General features: G+C 49.6%; 1 protein-coding gene across 3 annotated transcripts in view; it reads right to left on the bottom strand.

Moving 5' to 3' along the window:
- Wnt5a (Wnt family member 5A) overlaps window positions 1–10,665 on the bottom strand; it is an 18,581-nt gene extending 7,916 nt beyond the window's left edge. The window contains exons 1-3 of one of the 3 annotated variants that reach the window (XM_021203632.2): window positions 9,939–10,665; window positions 4,033–4,166; window positions 2,578–2,828 (exon numbers count right to left, since the gene is read on the bottom strand). In XM_021203632.2, coding sequence (XP_021059291.1) covers window positions 2,578–2,828; window positions 4,033–4,166; window positions 9,939–9,944 — 391 coding nt within the window. In that variant the 5' untranslated portion in view covers window positions 9,945–10,665. Of the gene's footprint in view, window positions 1–2,577; window positions 2,829–4,032; window positions 4,167–4,369; window positions 4,446–4,565; window positions 4,775–9,938 lie in introns of those variants that run through there. The other 2 variants (XM_021203633.2, XM_021203634.2) reach the window with 2 other exon arrangements.
- Window positions 10,666–17,739: the final 7,074 nt, after the last annotated feature.

Below are 17,739 nucleotides of genomic sequence, written 5' to 3'. Positions count from 1 at the left end.
GTGTGTGTGTGTGTGTGTGTGTGTGTGTGTGTGTGTGTGTGTGTGTGTGTGTGTGCAGCCTCTGTGTCTATGGCTGCTCATTTGGTTAAGTCTCCCTCTGCATGAAATCTAGGCTGACTTGGATCCTCACATCCCTTAAAAATGGTGCCTTCCTGACATCTTTTCACAGTCTAGAAACAAAGACAGGAGCGAGACAAAAGCTGGTAGGGAAAAGGAACACGGGTGAAAAATGAGAATGTTTCCAAAATGAAGCTTGGGGGCCCTTCAGGAGGCGGCTGCGCATGGTGCCTCCAGGGCAACTGGCACCTTAGAAAAATGAGCCTGGAAAGGGGTCAGAGGTGGCAGCAGGAGCTTCTCAGACACTGGCCTCTCACAGGGTCAGAGTCTCACAGACAAGAGTTATTCTCCACATCCCTGGGATCCTGAGCATTTTGGAGTGAGCCAGGCACACCTTGGGCACCAAAGGTGTTTTCAGCTGCCCCAAAACTCACTGACTTCAAGCAAAGCCCGAGCTAGGAAAAAGAAGGCAAAGACTTTGTTCCATTCTTGGAGTTCAGTCTCTGATGCTTCTCATCCAGAAAATTTATTATAATTTTCCTACTCTTCCTTCCCTTCTTTCAAATATTAAGGAAACAAAAAAAAAGCCTCTTGAGAGTCAAACCTAAGCTGACAGGTGGCTTTCTGCTCTAGGACAACCAGGTACTTAGGAACCTCTGGCCAGGGAAGACGCATCCTGTGCTTCCTGGAGCATCTGATGACCACGCACAGCACTGGTCACTGGTCACTCTCATCTCACCAGACTTTGAGAGGGTGGAACTCACACAAGCCCCACCATCCAGTCCCTCCCAGGGAGTACCACACAGTCAAAGACCAAAGAGGGGACAATTAAATGGCAGGCGTTGGGAGTAGGAGCTCTGCTCAGGCCTTGAGGACACAGGCAAGGCACTTTGAATCTTGGACCACACTGAAGCGGTATTTAGATTCACTCAGCAAAGGAGAACTTCTCTGGTACCCTCTTGCCCAAAGCAAGCTCCCTGACAAGGATGAGGAGGGAGAGGAAGGAGGATGTCAATCAAAGCTACATTCAAGTGAGTTCACAGTTGGAAAGCACTTGCAACTGCCCCCTTCCCCTGGCTTTTTCTAACTTCTGTCCCTGTGAGAACACAGTGGGTTTAAAGGCAGTCCGGGTGCTTATCAAGGAAATGCCCAACAGCACTTGACATTCAAATAGAATTTTGAAGGAGGTTTTAACTCCTCTCTTGAAGTTTCAGAAGGCAGAAGTAAGGTCCCTACCATACCCCCATTTGGCTACCTTAAAACGGTCTATATCTAGGGATTGGTCCTGGTTCCCCAGGCTTTGCCACTTCAGCCCGACCCCAGGATATACATTAGCACATTTTAATCATTGACAGAAAGGACAAAGCCCCATGAACCTTGCAGGCTGGGGCTGCAGGCTGTTCCCCCAATGGATTAGAGGAGTGGTTTCCAAACCTGTGTTATTTTTGCTTATGAAGTCCCTTGGCTCAAGCATCCACTGACAATTCTTTTTTGTTCTCAATGAATGCACTTTTTAGGGTTTTCTTTCAAAAGTATTTTATCCATCTGTGATGGATATTAAGCCAACTCTTTATCTCCAGTCAGTATAAACAGTTAATTGCCTTGATAAATTGCTTCTTACTTTTGGAGTCACTGCAGTCTTATTAATTATAAAGGCTTGTTTGCATAAAACTAAAGAAACCTAAAATATTCACACTAGAAAACACACAGGGCCCATCTGTCAAGTAGGATCGCAGACTACTGCAGAAAACCACAGGCAAACTGAGTTTTCAATTTTTTTTTGTTGTTGTTTTGGTCCAATTTAAATGCTGCCTCCTCCCTGAATGGAACAACAAACTCAACAACATATTTGAAACTAAAACGCAAGCTGCACACAAAACACTTACAATTGCTATGTCCAAGTTTCTATGTGGAAAGCCCAAGTCTGTATTTTTTCTGCCAGTTGTCAAAAATCACACACACACAAGTTGTATCACTTCTTATTAAAATTCTTTCTGGGACTAAAAATAAAGCTTTTAACTTTATATATCTCTGTAGCCTCAGGAAATGTCTATATTAGGAAAATCAAAACCTTACTGCCGTCATTGCCAGTGTTCTGAAAGATGACAACTTTGGCTTTTGGATTGTGGCTTAAGACACAACCATCAGGAGGGTTTTTAGTTTTAAAAGGGCTTAAATGGCTACGCTTTGCCACATCTACTTTTGATCAATCAAAGCAAGTATCCTGCTTCTACTTTAAATAAAATGCATTGTACAAAACAAAAACAAAAACAAACAAACAAACAAACAAAAACCCATGAAGCGTCACAGGGAAGGATGGGGTCTGGGGTGTCCCTCTCCTGATCTTGTTCAAGGAGTTAGGGCTGCAATCAAAAGTGGGGATCAGAATTAAAACCACTCTGGAAAAGGACACATCTCCTAAGCCATCACCCAGGCTGTGGAGAGGACAGCTCATCAAACACTGAAGCAAACACAAAGGCCTTTACAGACAAAGGTGATGGGCATCCCAACATGTCCTACCTATTTGCATCACCCTGCCAAAGACAGAAGTATTGTCCACTGTGCTGCAGTTCCATCTCCGATGCCGGAACTGGTACTGGCATTCCTTGATGCCTGTCTTCGCACCTTCTCCAATGTACTGCATGTGGTCCTGATACAAGTGACAGAGTTTCTTCTGTCCTTGAGAAAGTCCTGCCAGTTGGCTGCAGAGAGGCTGTGCACCTATGATATATACTTCTGACATCTGAACAGGGTTATTCATACCTAGAGACCTGCAAAGGGGACAGGGGGAGATGTTCATTCAAGATTTACGTGAACTCTAGAGGTAGCTCCCGCCTCCCCCAAAACATGTCAGCCATGCGGGGGCTTGAAGCAAACAAATGCCTTTTCTCTCCTGTTTGTCTGCATGACAAAGTAGGAGAAGGGCTTCATAGAACTCCTCTGTTTAAACTCTGCAGAAAACAGAGGTATTGTGCAGTCCCCACCCAGCCATCTGGCTCCCTCGGTCAGAGTTTTCATTGCCTTCTTCTCCAGTCACTATGCATACCTGAACCAGTATTTCTGAGAGTCACTGAGAAAGGGGGGGAAGTGGAGGTTTTCAGAGACCAGCCACTGGTTTTAGAGAAAGTGACTCAGTGCCTACAAGGTAGATGAATCCTCCTCAAAAATTCAGGAACATCTCATTGGTAGGAGATAGCAGTAACTTCCGAGGAATAGAAACACAGATGGGGATGTCTATACAGACTGAAGAAAATCCCCCATGTTTTTAGACATATTAAAGGGGATTCTTAAGTGAACATGAAGGATTCAAGTTAGGAAATCCAATGACCAGAAGTCACATTTGACCTTCAGAAAAGGAAAATAATAATAATAATAATAATAATAATAATAATAATAATAATAATAATAATGCTACTCTGTTACCAGGGAGAAAATATCCAGAATGGTGCCACACACAAACCCCTGGATTCACTGCAGGCCAGAGAGAAAACCTCATTTAGGGACATTTGACTATTTCAAGTTCACCTCCCTTTGATCAAATTTCAAGTGCAAATACTCTCTATTTGGGGGTTAGATGTCTTCTAGGACTCTGCTGCTTCAGATACTGTGGGTTAATAACCTCAAAGGACAGAAAAATAAAGGGGAAACTCATTTTTATTTTACCTGGTGAGGGGGTGGCAAAAGTTATAGATAGGCTTACAATTATTAAAGAAGTGCATTTCCCTTTTAGTACACGATGTTACAGTAAACCCACGTCTCAACAAGGGCCTCATAGAAAAAGGCTGAGATTTATATATTCGGGTTTCCCCGTGGAACTGAGTGTATGATTTACAATATGAGCGGGTTACAAGAAAATTCATATTTTAAAAGCTCATAGAACACATACCCATCTACATTAGATGAATGTACCCAACGCCATAGCATAGTGCAAGTGTACTTTTTTATAGGAAGAATAGGCACACAGAATCAACTTACCACCAAGAATTAGCTTCTATAACAACCTGGGCGAAGGAGAAAAACGTGGCCAAAGCCATTAGGAAGAACTTGGAAGACATGGCACCTCCAGCGGTCCCCAAAGCCACTCCCGGGCTTAATATTCCAATGGGCTTCTGGAGAGGGAAGAAAGGAGCAGATGTTTATTGCCTTCAGATAATTTTCAAGCATACCAGTTTAAACAACGGAAACATCCGAGGTCTCTTAAGTTTACTGTTGATTGACTGTGCTTCTCCTCCGTGAGGTTTTTGATGGCAAGATATAGGCAGTTTCTTTTTCCAAATTAATCCACCCACGCAACCTCACCAGGAAGTCTTACTTCGCTGGGATCCTGCGCGCGGGGCACGCCAGCGATTACAAACACGTCTCAATACTGTTGAGTCAAAGCCAGGGTACCAGGCTTCCTGCAACTTCCAGTCCCGCACCCTCTCGCTTCCCTCTAGTTTCCCGCTGCGCTCGGTCCCTCCCAGAAAATTCACTCGGGAACCCGCCGCCACCCTCGTCCTCTCCCGGACCTGGGCCGGAGCAACAAGTGGAGCCAGAATTAATTCCATGGGCGAGAAGAGCGCGAAGGCGAGTGGAGCGCACTGCCGGAGGCTGCCGAGGAGGCGGGGTGGCCGGCGCGAGGGTGGGGGTGGGGGCAGGACGCGGGAGGGAAGGGCAGGGGGTGGGGGCGAGGCCCCAGGGACCAGCGCGGCGCGCGAGTGCCCAGCTGGGAAATGCAGCTCCGAATTAACATCGTATGTTTTATAATCAGTTTACGGGGCCGATTTTGGGAAAGCCACTTCCAGATGGGGAAGAGCAGCCTGGATTTCCTTTAGGATCTGCTTCAGCCAGTTTGGGGCGGGGAGTAGATGGAGTTGGGGGGTAAGGGATAATGAATGGGAAGAGGGTCGGCTCTCCCACCCCGGGGAACCCGGAAAGCCTGCCCCCTCCTGCCAGCGGCCTCGAGTCAGTCTGAGAGGAGACGTAGATCTCGGGTTGAAAGAAGTAACCGGCTTCAGTTCCTTTAAGGGGGGATCTTTCCCCTACCCTTCCCTTCTCTCGGACCCCATTATTCTGACTGCTTACTCTCCCTCTGGTCCCCAGGTCCAGCAGCGGCTGGAGGCGGGGCGAAAACCACGGAGAGCCTGTTGTTTCTCTTGGAGTTGTCCCCATGTTTTCATCACACCACTGCAGGCCCGTGTCTTGAAGAACACTGCCACCCTGCCTCCAGTCTAGCCTCTCTGGCCCAAGTCGGGCTCAGTTCATTCAGTTCCAAAAAGTTGGCAAACGGGCCGAGGCGACAGGTTCCCAAGCGGAGCCAGCTCCCAAGCATCAGCAGTGCCCCTGGCCTCCAGGGCGTTGGGAGCCGGGCGGAGAAGTTTCCTTCCTGAAGATATTCGGGGGCAGAGAGTTCTCAGGCTGCTCCCACTGGTGACTTTTCCACCTGCAGGCGGCGGCGGAGAGAGAAGAGTGTGGGTACGAGGAGCAGGTTTCCAACGTTCCCCTTTATGTCTCTGATAAGGGTAACTCTGTGATGCCCAAAGCTCCCGTAGGGAGCCCCTTCTTTTGGAAAGGCAAGAAAGGTGAACCTCTTCCAGGCGAAGGCCCTGCCGAGACCAGCTCCGCAAAAGGGATGAAGGGGACCCTGTAGGCAGTAGAAATGCTAAGGGGCCTTGGAGCAGGCGGTAGCTTTTCTTTTCGAGCCTCCCCTTGGGCTTGCACACCTCCGGGCTCCTGGTAGAGGAGCTTATGTGCTTCCCAGCGCCAGCTAACCAGTGCTCCGAGTCTCGGCTCTGCCGTCCCCAAAAGCACAGCAAAGCTGGGGACGCATCCTGAAGAGAATGGAAATGTGGAGTTTCCCCAGTCTAAGAGAAAGAAGGTTCAGTCTCCTTCCCTACCCCCGCCTGAAGTGTCAAGTTTCCTCCAGGGGAGGGGTGGGCTTCAGGGTCTTTCTTTGCGCGGCCCAGGCTGCAAAGGTTTAGAGTCCCTAGTGGAGGCTAAAACGCGCGCGCGCGCACACACACACACACACACACACACACACACACACACGTTCACACCACATTCATACACACCCTCGTGCACACTTACACACTTGTATGCACAGACACACACGTTGCGAAGGGTTCCAGCTCTCAAGTCGCGGCGGGTCTCACTAACTTTTGGAGCTTCACAGCGGGCGGGGCGCGCGGGGCGGGGCGCGGGTGGTGGAGAAATTGATAACAGATTCGGCGGATTACAGGGAATCTCTTTGTTAGAGCCGAAACCACACAAACCGAACCCTATCCCGACGCCCCCGGGGCAAATCCACCAGTTCCCAGAACTCTGGCCAACAGCGAGCGGAGGCACGGGGTTTACAGAACTCAGGTCTCCTCGGTTACAGCTTAGGGGTGTCCCAAGGAGATCGGCCGGAGAGCCCCGAGAGCTGCATCTGCCTTGGACCCCATTCACTTGCCTGGAAATACCTCGGATTTCTTTCCTCTCCAGTCTATCGCAGTCCCACAAATCTGAGCGATTCAGGGAACTCACAGCGAACTCACTAAGGAACACTTCCACTGTAGAGTGTAAAACATCCGACCGGGTGAGTTTAGGAGAAATCGAGGCGAAGAAGACAGCGTGGAAGGAGAACTTTCGAGAGACTGCCGCAACAGGGATATATATATATATATATATATATATATATATATATATATATATATATATATATATTCTGGTCAAAATTATCCAGAGAACGAGCCAAATGTTTTCCAATAGGGGTTGGGAAAGCAGACTGAGAAGTCGGAGCATCTGTCGTTCCCGGGCGTACAGTGGAGGGTGAGGGCTTTTAAGAGGTGCAGCGCAGGGGTGGGTGAAGTGAAGGAAAAGCGTTTGCGGGGCTTGAAGCCAAAGAAGCTGAATCTCGATGCTGCTGCTTCCCCATAAAGGAAACCCCAAAGCTTTCAGGGTGGGCAGGTGAAAGGTGCAGGCTGCAGCGCTGCTCTAAGGTGCCAACACGAGGGAGAGGGAAGTGGGTGGGAAAAGATTACTTCCTCGGTCTAGATAGCTACAGGACACACGTAAAAGTGTTCAGCTCCCAAGTGCAGAAACAAGCAAACACTAGAGAGGCTAGGCACAGAGTCTTTTTCCAAGGTCAGGAGGCGGGAAGTAGGGGGCAGTGGCCCTACTTCCCCAATCGGGTCATTTCCTTCTGCTAGACTCTTCATTTAGGGCTCACGTCTGGGAGTGGAAATGATGAGAGATGCCAACTAGGCGGAAGAGAGTGACCCAGGCTCCCGGTGGCGAAAAGGAAGATGGGAAACTCCCAGAGCTCTGTTCTTGAAGAGATGGAAATTGAACCTTGTTCTCCAGTCTGCTCTTTCTCTGAACCAAGAAGACAGGATGGAGAAACTTGAGGAAGGGGAATTCGGTCGCTGGAACAAACTTGGTTCTCCGGCTTCAAGAACCGCAGAGAGAAGACACTGAAGAAATGACCAGTAGGGTGCCTGCTTAAGGGGGAGTAGACAAAAGAAGCGTAGCTCCCCATCTTTCCGGCCTGGGCTCAACTGAGCTGTACCTGTCCCACTCCATGAATACACGTGGTCAGGGCACATGCAGCAGGCAGAAATAGCCAGTGAGATAAGACAGAGGTTGTCTGGAGCCGCAGTCAGGGTAAGAAACCTGAAAATTTCCCGAGTGATCCAGAATTGCCAGGAGATCAGAGAACAGTAATAGTCCAGGAGATAAAGGTCTGCTCCTTTTCCTAAGCTTCAGCGATGTCCCCCAGTGTTCTCAAGGACCCCCCACACAATTACCTCGACTAACTGAGCACAGAGTCATTTGTCTAAAACAGTTGTGTAGCCCCGAGAGAGTGAGAAATTAAAGATCCGTTCAGTCCCCAATCTTTACAGTGGATTTTTTTTTTACAGACGAATTTCATAAACGAAAACAAAATCACTGTTTTGTTTCTGTGTTTAATAGATGAAGAAGCAGAGGCTGAGAGAGGGGGAAACACAAGAAGCATCCGGGACCACAGAAAGAATTGGTGAGACAACCAGGGCCACACCCGAGGCCTTCTACTGTGACACTCCCTCACCAGTAACCAGAAAGGGTCGAAATCCTTAGTCCAAATTGCCCAAGGCCTCATTGCTGGGTTACACCTATGGCCCTTTTCTATTCGAAGCTCTGGGCAACACAGATTGTCCCCTGGCGGAGACCTTAGAAGCGTCTTGGTGGGAAGAGTGGGGCTGAGTTGTCTTCAGGGGTACAAGTTGAAGGACTGGGACTCAGAGGGGCCTTATTTCCAGATGGCCAACAGGGGGCAGCCGGCACCGCGCGGCCGGTTAGAGAGGCCGCGTTAAAGCTCAGAGTTTTGCCGGCACGTAGCGAGCCCCTTGTGCACAGGAGCGCTCTGGAAGGGAAGACCAGGATCTTGGGCTGGACCTCCTTTGGAGGATCTAGGACCGAACTGCCAAGACTAAAGCCGGCTTGTCAAAAAACTGATCTCCAGCTCCCCAAGTCCCCAAAACAGAGCAGGGGTTCCAACGCGTCCACTCATACCCTACTTTCCGCCATTCCTTAATCAATCGCTGGGTACTTACAACATTGTCTCTTCCAAATCAGCACCCCCCCCCCAAAGCCTCGCATGATGGAAAATGTCTTGAAATTAAATTTGGCTAGGTGGTGTGCTAATATCGTCAAGACAGCAGATGCTGAGGAGGTACGACCTCACCACTGGGCCCAAGTTATTTCCCAGGAGCGAATTGTTCATTTAAAGTACGACCACGGAGCTGTGGCTCGGACAGGGCATAGAGGGTAAAACAGGGCCTTAGAAGCACCAGGGTTTAAAACCCTTTCTTTGAAAAAAGGAGGTTGTTTGCTTTTAGGAAACAGCTTCGTTCCGATCTTCATTTTACTCCCTACTAGAAAGCTGGAAACCAGAGATATGAAGTATAAATGGAAATTGTTATCCAGATGTGGAGGGCAACCGGAGGAAAAGTTGTTTGGAAAATTGCTAGTTATATTTCAAGACGAAACGTTAACTTTTTTGTAAAAGTGAACTCTCGGTGACCCTCAGAGTGTGTGACTCGGCTTTAACATACAACTGACAATTAAAACAAACACGAGTTCACAAACTAACCCCCACCCGCTCTCGCAACGCAGAGGCCCCAGAGTCTCCAAAGCACTAGGCTGACTCCGCTCAGGGGGCAGGATTAAAGCCACTAGGACCACTACTCCCCGCCCCCAATGCTGCAGTAAAGGACCTGAGCTCACCCAGAGGCCGCTAATAAAGCTAATAACGAGACCCTGCTCCCCACGCGGGGTGCGCTCTGGCCCCCCGCCAGGCACTCTTAAAGGCACAGAGGCCGGGAACGCTCGGGTTACTTGACCTGGAGAGCCGGGAACTGGGCCCTGATCGGAGGTTGGGGGTGGGGTGTGTGTTGCTCTAGGGTAGGTGGCCCCTAGTTTCCTTAGTCTCGCAGTCGTTTCTCCTAACACAGTCCTCAGCCGGCCTCAGAGCTCCAGCCACACACAATCTCCGCGTGCCGGTGAAATGAGCGTTTGATATATACTTGATGAATCGAATCATTATCCAGTCGCTGAAATACACATAGTAAAACTACACTCCGGTTCTCGAGGTAAAAAGGCAGGCCGCCTGTGACCCGAACTGTCTTTCCTGCCCTCGCTCTTCTCCATAGTTGAAAAGGCTTGAAGAATAGCCGGTGCAAAAAGTCTCCAAGGACGCAGAGGCAGTGTCCCCAGGGTAAGGGACGGAAAGATAGGAGTCCCTGCCAGCGATACTGGTAGCTTTCTCCAGGCAGTTAGAGAAATGGAGAGGACAGGGATAAACTGAAAGAGTTCAGTTAACTTTGAAAAGGAAAAAAAAAAAAAATAGTAGGGAGCGTCGGTGCGCACAGAACACTTACCTTCATGGCGAGGGGGAGGGGGCGCGGAGAGGAAGTCGCCACCCGAGTGAAGGCTGCCGAGGAATTCAAGCGAAGCGTCGGGGTTAAGCCTTGGGGGACGATCCAAAGCAGGACTGCGGAGTCCTCCTGGGCGCGTCGGGTGGGCGCAGCGACCCGGAGCGGAAGCGAGCACTGGCGCCCGGGCTCGGACCGAGGAGCTGGTATAGCGTGGAAATGTGCCCAGGAACCGAGAGGGCGCCGGCGCGCGCGGGCGAGCAGCAAGCGCAGGGCCGAGCGGGGACACAGTGCAGGAGCCGCGGGTCCGACGAGGGCGCGCAGGCGACTGTTCCGCGGCGAGGCGCTCCCTCTCTAACGTCCATCAGCGACGGCGGTAATTAGGGCTTTCCAACCCCAAATGTGGGCGTGATTGTGCAAAAGACTTTACAACAAATAATAAAAAAAAATTCTTCACAAGAAGGTGAAAAAAAATGCCCCACTACTCAACTGTGGCCCGAGGCGGGGAAGGAGGGGGGGCAATCCCTGTGCCCAAGATGCCCCCAGTTCATTCACACCACGAATTCTGCAGACTCCTGGCGGCTCACGCCTCCTGATTGTCAGCTCCTCCTCTCTGGGTCTGTGGCCGAAACGTCTGCTTCCAGGGACTGCTCCTGCAGCTGAGTTAGCTAGTGGACGTCTGTGTACACACAGACACACACCCAAACACACACATACACACACACACACTAAGACACAGAGACACGCGCGCGCGCACACACACACACACACACACACACACACACACACAAACACAGAGCAGCAGCGGCGGCGGCGGCGGCTATGGGACCATAGAACAATCAGGCACGCATGGTTTTTTCTCCGGGAGATGCCGCTGAAATCGCACAAGTCGCCATCAGAGCTGCAAGAGTCAGCGCCAAATTTTGTCCTTTCATTTTAGAGTCTGGCAAAAACCAGGCGCAAAGAAAATGGGTTCAAGGCAGCCCTGAACTTTCTGCCGCTTGGTGGCTTGAGCAGTTGATGGACAGCTAGCCCGTGGGGGAACGTTGGCTTCCCCCTCCTGGTCCCCTTCTTTCTTTCTTCCTTTCTTCGGGTTAACCTTCTTCCTTCCACCCTCCCCCCCACCCCGCCTTTCCAGAGAGAACAGAGCGAGAGTACGGAGGGCGCAGAGCTCCGCGGTGGCGACTCAACTCCAGAGGTCCATGGCGGCCGAGGCTGCCCACCTCCTCGGTCGCGGCCGGGGTCCGAGGGGCGGTTGTGGGGCCCGGCGGGAGGCCGCGGAAGGAGCTGGTGAAGCAGCGGCCGCACAATCTGGACTCCGGACGGCGGAGGCGGTGCCTCGGAGCCTGCAGCAACTTTCCACGCGATGCGGTGCCCCACAGACTGACTGGCTCAACGAGGGGACCGCGTGCCCCCCACCCCCGGCCCTCCTGACTAGCTCCCTCACTTTCGCCCTCCCTCTCTCCAGACTCCTCTTTCCCTTGGTGTTCTCAGCGAAAAAAATATATTTTTAAAGTTGCAGAACCAAACACTGCTGGAGAGGCAAAGGGGGGTAAGGGGGGGTAGAAAAAAGTCAACTTTGCCTATGCGCATGCGTGATGAGGCTGTCCTATGACAAACTTCGCAGGATTTTAAAGCTGTAGTACGGGACGGGGTGCCGGGAGGCGGGGTACGCTCCCCCTTGGGCCCCCTCCTCAAGACTCCCCATCCCCCAGGCATCTGTAGAATGAGGTCCATTTCACTGCTGTTGCCTGCCCGCCTCCGGCTCGGCTTCTTCCAAAGCCGCCGTCCCGTTTGTGGGGGCTAAACCCCAACTTTCCGATCCGGACCCCTTGGCTCAACTATCCCCAACAGCATTTACTGGAGCCTCTACAGAAAAGACCTCAGTGACATGGATCCTCTGGTTGGGATGTCTCTTTCTTGCGTCCTGGGCTTAAAGCCCTGACTTGGAGGGTAGAGTGGGCTTGCGCATCTTGCAAAGTCCCTGGTGTCAGAGGTTTGCTAGACAGGATTGTTCTTCACACCAACGTGGCCAGGCAAGAGTAGAGGTCATGCTGCCGACATGGATCTAGGTGGTGCCGATATGGATCAGGGTGAGAAGACTGTGAAGTTAGGTGAACTGGGGGATCCAGACTCCAGAACTTCTAGACACTTCTAGATAGCTGAAATTGTTAGGACTTCGATTGGACAGAGTTGACGGATATGCACCACCCCATCCTCCAAGCATGCCACAGGTGGCATGCTCAAACAATGTCTCATGGAATAGTGCAGTTCTTTTCTCCATCTTTCCCATCTTCCAACGTTCAAGGGTAGAAGGTAAACACACACAGAGACACACATACACACACAATACACTACACACACTACAAACACACACACTGCCACTCCCTACCCCCATCCCCCACATATACCCTACACACATACATGTACACACACCACATACACACTACATACACACCACACCACACATGCACCACACCACACACACACATACCACATGCATATCATGCACACACACACACACACACACACACACACACACTCCACTTACTCACCAGAATCAGTTGTCTTCATCCACTGGCTTGCCTTTGACAGTTTGTGTTTGCTACCCTGTGCCTTACCCCAAGCCCAGCAGCATGCCTGAGAGCATGCATAAGCCACAAGTTCAGCTTCACAGATGTGACCATCCCTCCAAGGACCCAGCCACATACATAGACAGCCTCCCATCACTGCACCCCTGGTGCTTTTGCTGGAAGTGTAAACTGGGACAAATTACACTGAACTTCTTTTGCTAAGAGTGCTTGTAGTCCCTAGGAAAGCCAGAGGTTCTCAAAACCTTGGGCCTCTTTCCCTCCAGTCCTCTCTAGGCTTACATCCCTTATCGATCTCAGGCATTTCCCAATTTTTCCATGTAGCTTTAGATCTGCACACTTGAGGGGGAAGAGTGAGTTGTTTTTTTTTTTTTTTTAAATCAGGAGAATTGCTTCCAGGCTCTCTCTCCTCTCTTCTCTCTTTGCTTCCTTTCCAGCTATTCTGCTCTGTAGCTGCAGCTGCAAAGAAATTCCCATGCCCCTCCACCCCCAGCCCAGGTGTCCCCAGGCAGGCATCCCAGCTCTGCCCTGGGCTAGCACATCTCCAGGATACAATTCACCAGTGGCTGTCGAAGAAAACAAGCTGGGAGTAGCTGTGAACAGAGCCCCACAGGGGCAGAGAAACCACCTGGCTCCCAAGTGCCCTGGATTCCGGAGGCAGGCCACATAAATGACCAGGACAGAAGACAAAATCCTTTCCACTTAACAGTCAAAGCAAAAGCACTGAGCACTTCCTTTATTTAACTTAGCTGTTGCCTGAGCTACCTGAAGAATTGCTTGCTTCTCTACAGTTGCCTTTTTGGGTTAGACCCAGCCTCAAGGCTTCATCCTTGATGCTCTAGTGGAAGATGAAGCCTGGAGTCCCCTCTGCATTTCCATATCTTCTGAAACACACACACACACACACACACACACACACACACACACACACACACACAGAGAGAGAGAGAGAGAGAGAGAGAGAGAGAGAGAGAGAGAGAGANAGAGAGAGAGAGAGAGAGAGAGAGAGAGAGAGAGAGAGAGAGAGAGAGAGAGAGTTGACGGGGTACCCAGAGGGCAGAGTGGAATAGAATGGCTTTTACAACAATTGGGGAGTAAAGCTGCACCAAGCTGACCACAGAAATGTGGGGTCTGGGCTAAGTACTCAATGTTGCTAGACACTGACTTTTCTAGAAAAACAAATTCTGCTCTGGAAATTGAGGGTATTTTGCAAAATCCCTTTGCGGCATGCAAAGTTTGACTAGACCAGTTCTAGCTGTTCTTTATTTCACTGCCAAAGAATGTTCCTCCTTCCAACATATTTGATTATTAGCTATTTCCCCAGATATCAGGATTGCTATTTGAATCATATACTATATTTTATTATTCAAGAAAAAAAATGGCAAGATTTCCAGCAAGCCTATCTGGTCCCAGTGACTTCAGATAAAGGGTTGAGAGCTCTGGAGCTGGTGGTATTAATAATGGATTCACAGAGCGATGTCACTGGAACTCTGGGCTCTGAGTACCAAAGACCTCAGTCCTGTCCTTTAGACAGGAACAAACAGGAAATCCCCTTTGAGTCTTTAGTGAGGGGCCAAGGACGAGTGTCCTGGAAAGCTAGACTGCATTCTAAGAAGCAGTCCCATTGTGGGTGCTGGCTGGTTTAACTGGGAAACTAACAGATGGGAAAGGGAGAAGAAATCAATGTCTCTCCACTGGGGAAGACTCCCAAAAGAGAGCCTCCAGTTGTGGAAGTCCCTCACCTCCTGGCAAACTATGGCTGCACAGGGGCATGGGTTCTCTGATTAAGTCATCTGAAGACACATGGGCAGGGCATCGCCATGATTCTCTCATTAAAAATGCTCTGGACTCCGAGGAACAAATAAATCAATATTTTTTGGCTGCTTTCCCAACAGGGTTCTTTTCCCAAAGCACAGTGCAAGATAAGGAATTTATGAACGACGGCATCCGTGTGCCGCCTTTCCCAGCGGGAGAAAGCAGGGTCTGGGTTGTCATTCTGGGAAAATCTACCCTCTTTTTATGCCTGGCAAATAATGTTTTATGGCCCTGGGTTTATGGTGGGTGTTTTAATGATCTGCTGTAGAAAGCGGGTTTTCTCTCCAGTCACTAGAATTTGTCAAGAGGGCCTGGAGGCCATAAAAGAGGGCTGGGCCCTAGGGACAAACAGGCTCCATCTTCTGAAATAAACTAATAAAGCGCCCCAAGATGTTTACCTCTTTGCTTCAGAGTCAAGAGCAGCAGGGCTGTGTGAGGGCCCTGCAGATGGAACACTAGAAAAGGGACAAAGAGGCCGGAAGGGGCTGGAGGTGCTTCCCAGCCCCACATGGCCACAGTCAAAGTAATCCCACCACAGAATACTGCCACTGGCCACTAGCCTGTGGGGGACAAAGGCTCCCTTGAGGTTAGGGGGCATTTTTGGTCTCTGGGCAGACTCAAGGAAGTGCCTTAAGGATCTCAAGCAATCTCAAGCTCACCTGGGCATGGTGGCCATGGCAGCACATGCATTTAATCTCAGCACTCATCGCAGAGACAGGCAGATCTCCGAGTTCGAGGCTAGCCTGAGCCTGATTTACAGAGTTCCAGGACAGCCAGGGCCGCCACAGAGAGATCCTGTCTCAAAAAAGAAAACAACCAAAAAGAAAGACTCTCTGTGTGCCCAGCCAGCTCTCTCTCTTTCTTCTCACGGTGGTACTTTCTGATGGTCTGGAGTGGATATTTTGATCTGGTATCAATTGTTGTTATTTGTTTGTTAATGTTGATCTTAAAAGGATAGCAGGGTCAGAAAGAAAAAAAAAAGTGATTTGGGGGCGGGAAGGGGCTGGCTTTGGCTCTTGTTGGGTGAGTGTGTGCAGTAGCCTCATGTCCATCCCTGGGAACTAAGCAAAGTATTAGAGTGAGGCTGTTGTGTTCACTGACAATATATAGAAGGCCTTGGACCTATTCCTGCCAGTGGTGGCTGTTGATAATGGCAGATGCTGTGGTTTCAGCACTGGTGGTAGCAATGTCCAAGTGACATTCTGAAGAAGATGGGTACTAGAAAGAAACTTACTACTACATACTCATTGTCTTACTTCGGTCCCCCACACCCCGATGAAGCAGATCCTATTAGCTGTTGGAGAAGACAGGGGAAAGCTAAAGGAGGACATAGAGCCCCAAGGCCCGAGTTTTAGTGGCAGGACTTGGAATCTTAGTAGCTTCTGATTCACTCTGCACTGGACAGGGAATATCAAGTCAGCTGTCCCAGAAACACCCCAATGCCAGTTGAGTTCTATGGTGACATCTATCAGGAATTGCCTGGCTTGGAAGCCAGAACTCTCCATTCCTTCCACCATCAAGAGTAACAATACATCCTGATCCTGATCCAGATCCAGATCCAGCTCACACACACACACACACACACACACACACACACACACACACACACACACACACACCTTTCTTCCTTGGTCTTACCTTTCTTCCTTGCTCTTGCTCTCAGGACACAGCCAGAAATGGGGGTCCTCCACACAATCGTGCTTCTTTCACCATGCAGCTCTGGCCATGTTTCTACCTTGCTTAAAGTTCTTTAGGGTCTCCTCAGACCTTCTGGGTCAAGTCTAAACTGGTTTACAAGGCTCCTTGGGGTGGGCTCTTTGTGTCTGCTCTGCCACAGGAAAGAGATACTGTTCCCTTCCTATCTGGATGACCTCCCTGTCTGGCAGTCACCTCCTCCATGGGCACACTGATCTCTTCTCCATGACTCCCCCACCCCGGCCCCTGCTATGGGGGTGATATTCTCCCTTCCTTCAGATCCAACATGACTTTCTTTAATTCATATGCATATTTGACTGCTTTCCATTTGCCCGCACTAGAATATAAAGGCAGGAAGGTCAGGGTCTTTGTCTTGGTCAGGGCTGGGACTCCCTGTGACTGACATATGCTCTGAAATATGAATGAAGGGCTATTCTCACTGTGGTGCTGGCCCGAGTGTCCAGGAATGTAACCATTACAGTTCATCTACTTGTAGCATCGCAGTCAATGCTAGCCCCTAGAAGGTGTCCCCTCAGCTCCCCCAAGTTTTCCAGCTTTTCTCTCAGCCCCTTTCCCTGAAGTGGAGAGAGTCCAATAAAAGAAGCAATTTTCCTTTACAGATAGGTGACATTCCACTTTATCATCTCATCACCATGGCCTGTGAGTTTGTCCTCTGGGCTGGCATTTGCTTCTGAAAGGCTGACATTATGACACTCAAAGCATTCAGCTCTGTATTTAATGCAGCCACCAAACAGTTACTGACTGGGTTGAGAAAAGCCCAGACTGACCGTTTCCAGGGAGCAGGTGGCCCTTTTCTCCATTCGAGAGAAGTTAGATTTCTTAGAGAGATAGAACAAAAGGCTGAGTTTTTCTTTTGTTCTATGCTATTATTAACCTGTTTTGCAATCATTAGAATTGCAGGTCTAAATCTGTGCAGTCAGGCTTTGGAAGTCAGGCTTAGCTTCCTCATCAAGTCCATTAATTTTCCTCCAGACCCAACACACAGCTACTCCTGGGTATGTAGTAGCAGGATGCTCTACCATCTAGCTAAGCTCCTCTCTCTAGAGGGGAAATCTGGACACACAGAGTTGATTTCCCATTTATTGGACTTGAACACGCTGTGGTACCAGCTACAAGAAGCATTAGAACCCTTTAGGGAAGAGCTGGCACAGGGCAGACTTGGTTCTAACTAGATTTTTATATGCATCAAATCTGTCCGTCCCAGGCTTCTGCCTTCTACCAGCTGACCTGGAGACAGCCTGAAGTAAATGCTAAAACAGGCTCACCCGGCCTGAGAAAGACAAAACACTTCCCAGTGCTTGATGAATGAAAGCTTCTCTCCCTGCCAGTCCCATCCCTGAGACATTATCTTTAAATATTAGGCATAAATTTTAATCATCTTTAATGGGACCAATTTTAAGTTGGTGTCTCTTTACAGTAAGAGATAAGTAACAGCACACAAGTTGTGGTGTGCAAGTGCACTACGGTGAAATCAAGCTACTCAACAGCTACATAGCTATCATTCTTTCCTACGCAGAAAACGTCTTTGTTTCCTTTTGTGTCTGCTGGGGGTCTAACCCAGGGCTTTAGTCATGCTAGACAGGTGTTCTCCACCATGGTATAATCTCAGCCTAAGGACTCTAACATGATCTGTCCTCATAAATTCTCAAGGACAAATATGCTATTAACTATAATCAACATATTAT

The sequence above is a fragment of the Mus pahari genome, chromosome 8, assembly GCF_900095145.1.
Source record: "Mus pahari chromosome 8, PAHARI_EIJ_v1.1, whole genome shotgun sequence".
Taxonomy (NCBI): domain Eukaryota; kingdom Metazoa; phylum Chordata; class Mammalia; order Rodentia; family Muridae; genus Mus; species Mus pahari.
This window is presented reverse-complemented; position numbering and strand designations above follow the sequence as displayed.